The sequence below is a fragment of the Poecilia latipinna genome, unplaced genomic scaffold (assembly GCF_001443285.1).
Source record: "Poecilia latipinna isolate Pla-1442-1.1 unplaced genomic scaffold, P_latipinna-1.0 Scaffold568, whole genome shotgun sequence".
Classification (NCBI taxonomy): domain Eukaryota; kingdom Metazoa; phylum Chordata; class Actinopteri; order Cyprinodontiformes; family Poeciliidae; genus Poecilia; species Poecilia latipinna.
This window is the reverse complement of record NW_015113184.1, coordinates 6344-13038: the sequence shown is the minus strand read 5'-3', so window position 1 is coordinate 13038 and position 6695 is coordinate 6344. Positions and strand designations below refer to the sequence as shown.

Below are 6695 nucleotides of genomic sequence, written 5' to 3'. Positions count from 1 at the left end.
TTTTTTTTAGTTTTTTTTTTTTTTTTATAAAAAAAAAAAAAAACAAAAAAAAAAAAAAAAAAAAAAAAAAAAAATATATATATATATATATATATATATATATATATATATATATATTTAACTTTTTATCACTTAAACAGTTAAATGTTTCTAGAAATGAAGTACAGTGAAAGTATCGCGTCTCGTTTCTCTTGTTTCACACTTAAATGTTTTCTGATAATTAATGGAAAACTGAATACATTTTGAAAAAGATTTTAAAATTTTTCTTTTGTCAATTTATGCAAAACAACCTTGAAATCTAATTTTATTAATTGTCCACCTTGTTTGTTTTCACCATCTGTGTAAATACATAAATCTTTACTAAAGGAAGAAATGATTAACGCCAGATTTAGTTTTTGCTACTTTACATCTGTAAATTGAATCCATCCAACATGCATTAAATGAGCCAATCACACCAAACATTGTTTCTAATTAAATCATAATCATTTACACACTTCAGTCGACATTCTGCATAGATTCTGTCAAACATGGTGGTGGCGGTATGATGCTCTGGGCTTGTTTAGCTGCTTCAATGTAACCGTGACGTTTTATCCACCTCTGGATCCTTAAAAAGAAAAACATTTGAATGTTTTGAAATGGCCTAGTCAAAGTCTAGACTTAAATGCTATGACATGAACCTAAACGGACTTTTCATGCTTAGAAACCTTCCATGTGTTTTGGTCAAAATTCTTCCACCAGTTAAAAATCTGACCAATTAATTCTCAGGTTTATATTTTTATCAATTATTAAACTAAATAATTTATTATTAACAGTCTGTATTTACTCAGGTATCTTTGATATTTAAATTTGGTCAGAAAATAAAAGCAGAAGCAGAAACTTAATAAATTTGTAGTTTTATATGGCAGCTGAACATGAACAGGCTAGTTAGCGTTAGCTTGTCCTGATCCGTCTCTGTCCTCGCTCAGGGAAAGATGGACACGATAAACGTTGACAGAGCCGTGGAGTTCGTCTTGTCTTGCATGAACTTCGACGGAGGTTTCGGCTGCAGGCCGGGCTCAGAGTCCCACGCTGGCCAGGTGAGTTCACACCTGGACATTTTTAAAACTTTACCCTTTATCACCAAAACAAATCAAAGTCTTTGCTAATAAATGCTTTAAATTAAAATGTAGACGTCTGAGTGAGAACTGAGAGGCTGCTGTAGCAGAATGAATCCATTTATCTGTGTTGGTCCACCAGATTTACTGCTGCACCGGCTTCCTGTCGCTCACGGGTCAGCTGCACCAGCTCAACGCCGACCTGCTGGGCTGGTGGCTCTGCGAGAGGCAGCTGCCGTCCGGAGGCCTCAACGGGCGACCCGAGAAGGTTTGTGTGCTTCAGATGGACTTTCTCTGCTCGTTAGACTCATAAGGCAAGAAAACTGCATTTAAATGTGCCTGAGCACATTTAAAAGAGGGGATTATTGCAGGTTTGTTGTTGTTCTTATTTATTAAGGTTGTTGAAGTTGCATCCAGGATTAATCAGATATCTTGAATCAAATTAAAAGAAAATGCAGAAATTAGCCATTTTTTATTAAAAACAAAGTTAATATAACTGTCAAACTATCAGTTTTGTTTAATATCTTCCCTTTTTCCATCTAATCTTAGGCAAAATATGTTTATTTGTAAGTAAAGTTTATTATTTAAGATGCTAATCAGCTGCTTCCAGTTTTAAGGATACTATGTTGTTGCCATGGTTACACTTTATAACTGGTTGATAGTAAATAAGTAAGAGCAGAAATCCTCCCAGCTGCACGGCGTCCAAAACTTGAGAATAATTTATCCAAACCCAAAAATTAACCAAAATCTAGAAACTGAACAAATCAGATCCAACCAAGTAGATCCACTCCAACAAGCTGCTGAGATCTGGATTTATGAATCTGATTCAGAAACCAACATTCATACCTCAACATCTCTTACAGTAAATTCTCAGTTCACTTTAGTAAAAAGATGTTAAAAATGAACAAATTTCTAAATATTTTTCCCTCTTCAACACTAAAAACGGAGCCACTGAAGAACCTTATCTCTCTCTATCGTCTTTTTTCTGCATCAGTCTGGAGGAGTGTTGATCTAAAGTGATATTTCCTGTGACGAAGCATCAGTTCAGATGTTTGCGATCACAGCTGGACGTTCAGACAAAACCTCCGTCTCTCTCAGCTTCCAGATGTTTGCTACTCCTGGTGGGTCCTGGCGTCTCTGAAAATCATCGGCAGGATTCACTGGATCGACAAAGCCAAGCTGCAGCGCTTCATCCTGGCCTGCCAGGACGAGGAGACGGGAGGATTCGCCGACCGACCAGGAGACATGGTGAGCAAAACACGCCGAGACTGAAGCTTCACTCGCTCAAATTATGTTCCTGTTTTATACAGCACCTTTTGAAAGCATTGCCCCTTTAAAGGCTTCTTCTTTACTTTTACTTTGTTGTCACATAAAATAACCTAAATAAACACAAAATGCAGTTTTTCAGTTGAAAAAAGAAAAATTAACTTCACCTGTGTGAGAACAAGATTTATCTATTAAATGATGAATAAACTGCAACCAGCCACCAAATTAGGTTAGTTTTACTAAATACTAGGGCTGCAACTAGTGATTATTTTAATAATTGATTATTCTATCAGTTATTCTGACGATTTATTGATTAATCGTCAGAATAATCGATTAATCGGATAAAGACATCGACATATTTTGGAGATTTTTTTATTTAACTACTTAAATCTTTTTATACAATATTATAAATACATAAAAAAATAATTTTAAAATAAGAAAATACATATATTATTGTCTAAAATGCAATAACATAGCATTAATTCAGTGTTTGTTTGATTATTTGTAGAAAAGTCCGGTACAGTTTAGGGCTGATCTGCGGGTTATGTGATCAGAACTGGCCCTAATCTCCTCCTGGTGACGTTAATCACCACCAGTCGATAGATTTTACAGCCATTTTGGGTTTGGGTAGATTTTTTTTTTCTCCAAAAAACTGCATTTTATGTTTCTTCAAACCATCAAAATCGGCTCAAACTTTTAAAACTGAGACAAAAATGGAAGACATTGCTGATAATCAACATTGAAGGATTTCTTTGTGCATCAGCGGTTTGACCTCTTGACCCCTCCTCTGCAGGTGGATCCGTTCCACACTCTGTTTGGTGTGGCGGGCCTCTCGCTCCTCGGCGACGAGGCGATCAAGCCGGTGAACCCCGTCCTGTGTATGCCGGAGGACGTCCTGCAGAGGGTCGGCCTGCAGCCCGACCTCCTCAGCTAGCGCCCCTTAGCTAACACATCATGATGATGAACTGAAACGCTGCTCCGCCCCCAAATCGGCCCCTCACACCGGCCCCCAGCCTGAGTTATGACCACTACAGCTGCTCCCTGGATGCAGATGGACGACCGCTGCACTGCTTTTCATCCATCTGTGTTTGGAAGAAACCGTCAGAAAATGACATTCCTTCGTTTCTCACGTCGTTTTTAGGAGGAAAACCTGGAAATTTTACACATTTCCTCTCATTGCAACCACAAACTTCACTACAGTTTATTGGGATTTTTGTGATGGATCCACTGGAAATACTCCATAGTTGTGAAGTAGAAGGAAAATGTTACATTTTTACAAATAAACAAATTAAAAATGTCCAAAGTTGATGTTATCCATCCTTTTATCAGCCTAGAGTTTATTTATGGATGTCAGGATAACCTGAACACCACATGATGCTCTTCTCAGGCTTTTATTTGTGAAAAATATTTTAAAGTTTCACAATTATGTCTTACTTTGTATCGATCTAAAACACAAAATCTCAATAAAATGCTTTGTAGTTTTTGGCTGAAATGCAAAAATATGGTGAACATATTTTGAGGGGCTTCTGCTAAGGCTGCAACAATTATTTTAGTTATCGATTAATCGATTGTTCTGACGATTAATCGGATAGTAAAACTGCCACATTTGGCAGAAATTTTAAAGTGTTTTATAACACTTAAATAATCATAATTAACCATTATAAATCATTATTGATCATGATTAATCACAATTAATTGTTTTAAATTGTAGCTTAATCACAATTAATTGATTATTCCAACAATCACTTACTGTGATTAGTCAATTCGATCATTCATGATCATTAATTGATTGTCTCATAATAGATTAATCACAATTGATTATTTCAATAACAATTGATTATTTAAATAATCCATTAATCGTTCCAGCCCTCGTTTCTGCCCCCAAACCAAAAAGTTTTTCCAATTTCATCATAAAAGAACTCGAGTTTCTTTACAGGAAAAGGAAAAATTGTCAGAAGATTCAGTTTGTTGTGCTCAGTAATGAAACGGCCTATATAAAGTAAGAGCGTGTCTGTGGCTCTCCAGCCACAGGAGTCGCTGCAGTCCGTTTTACGTGTCTCCATCACACCAACGTGAGCGAAGCTGCTCAAACGGGGAGGTTTCATTTTAACTGTAAATGTTTGATATTCCAGCTGCATTATTTATTGGAATCTGTTGCTCTGCAGGAAATATTTACTCAAACCTGAACAGATTCTCCAGTTTCGCTCCACATCCGTAAATCTCCTCGTCTTTCACTGTCGGTAAATAACTGCTGAGTGTGTTTTGTTATAAAGCTTTATGAACGAACATCAGTGTTTTAATGTCTGAATCCAAACTAAAAATGATGATTTGCTAAATTAACACAGTTACTATACGAATAGTTTGTTTACAGAAGGGTTAATATGTTTTAACAAATTAAAATCAGATAATTAAAAAGATATTTTTGTTTCTCACTTCTTCATTTGATGCCTTTAAAATCTCTTTAATTTTACAAAATATTTTGGAACAGTTTATAAAATCTGCACTGATTTCTGACTAACGTCAAACTATTTCCATCCTTTTTATTTTTATTTTGTTTTTATTCTTAAGATATACTAACTACAATTTTACCCTGATTGAATTGAGACAATTCAAATAGTCATTAATAAAATGTACAGGTTAGAAGGATTTTTTTTATTTTGCAGTTTTCAGCTGTGAAATTGAATTATTTCATTTAGTTTTGAGTTTCTTGATACTTTTCGTTAAACTTTTAAAGTCCATTTTGATTGATTGATCCTGAGTAAACAACTGCAGCTGCACTTTACTAAGCGTTTAAACATTTTGTCATGAAATTGAAAGTATTGTGAATTATGTTTTTTAAAATTCAGAAATTAATGTGACATTATTTAATCTATCAAACTAAAACATGCGAGAGTTTATTACAACAAACAAAAGTGATATTTTTGGAAGGAGTTCTGTAAAAAAGAAAAAAGAAAATAAAATCTGTTCTTATTTGTTTGCAACGTTTTGGCACAAAATTAACTCCATAAAGGAGATTTTTGTCTGGAAAAGAAACCCGGCATCTTCAGATACTTCAAAGGTTTTAGCTGCTGCTTACCACTAGATGGCAGCATCGCCCTTTTAAACAGACTTAGTTATTTTAATCAAACATTAAATTTATTGTTTGTCCTCTAATAGCAAAAAACTTAAAATAAGGAATAAAACCAGTATGTTGTTGGAATAATGAGCTTAATCTGGAGATTTTATCTGTTTATTAATGTTTTTAAAATCATAGTAAATTAACCGAAAAAATAATTTATTAATATTAAATTAATATCTAATATTTGGTTCAGTATTGAGCGACAGAGTGAAGCTGCCTCTGCACTGAAAAAACACAAAATCTTACCAAGTATTTTCTAGTGCAAATTTCTTATGTTTGAAATAAGACAAAACTAACAACTTGTCAGTAAGACATAGCAGCTTGTTTTCAGTCTGTTTAATAATGATGAAAAATTCTAGTTACACTGGCAAATAAATTAATTTATAACAAGATATTTTTCCATGTTATTAGTGAAATAATCTGCTGTTGGAACTGGAAATGTTTCATCAATATAAAGGAATAATTTACTTGAACAATCTCTTGTATCTTCCTGAAATGTTATGTGTAAGTTAGTTTTGTCGTATCTGAAATGTGTTACAATATTTGAGCTACACTGAAAAAAGAAAACATGAGGTCCTTTGTTACAAGTGATCAAATTAAGTTTATCCAAGTAAAAATATCAAGTGTCCCAAATAAGTTTGACAAACTTAATTTGATTAAATCTAACAAATAAGCTCAATTTTTTAAAGTTTGAGCTCTGTTGTCTTTTTTCAGTGTAACTAGACCAAAAATACTTGTTAAGGTTTTGTGTTTTTGCAGTTTTTATGCAGATTTCTTAGCTTCCTCTGTAGTAATTTGGCTGCATCTCCATCTGCTGGCGTGTGATTTGTGACTCGTGTCTCGGCTGCCAGGAGGAATCAGTGTGGCAGGCTGTGGTGCGGATGCATCGCCTCCTCTGTGGCTCTCAGGGGCCTCCTGGGGCCCCGCGGACTGGCAGCTCAGTGATCTGCTGCACGGCGTCCATCACCGTCCCTGAGGGGTTGGAACGGCATGATGGAGGAGTTTCTGTCCGGCTCTCAGTGGCAGCCTGTCAGAGGGATCCCAGTCACGCTCTGGGAGAGTTTCTGCATTCAGCACTGAACGGGTCAGACAGCGGCACGGGAAACTTTTTAAATTAAATATGATATTATTATGTTCTTGTTTGAGATTTCTAATGTAATAAATTAGCAATGAATGGGTTTTGGATAATAAATAAATATTGAATATATTAAAGACAA

At 35.1% G+C, this 6695-nt stretch overlaps 1 protein-coding gene across 1 annotated transcript in view; it reads left to right on the top strand.

Moving 5' to 3' along the window:
* Positions 1–4775, top strand: part of rabggtb (Rab geranylgeranyltransferase subunit beta) — a 15461-nt gene extending 10686 nt beyond the window's left edge. Inside the window, exons 6-9 of the mRNA XM_015041777.1 lie at positions 966–1076; positions 1237–1362; positions 2193–2342; positions 3154–4775. Of these exons, the coding sequence (XP_014897263.1) occupies positions 966–1076; positions 1237–1362; positions 2193–2342; positions 3154–3294 (528 nt within the window). The 3' untranslated portion in view covers positions 3295–4775. The remainder of the gene's footprint in view (positions 1–965; positions 1077–1236; positions 1363–2192; positions 2343–3153) is intronic.
* The last annotated feature ends 1920 nt before the right edge of the window (positions 4776–6695 follow it).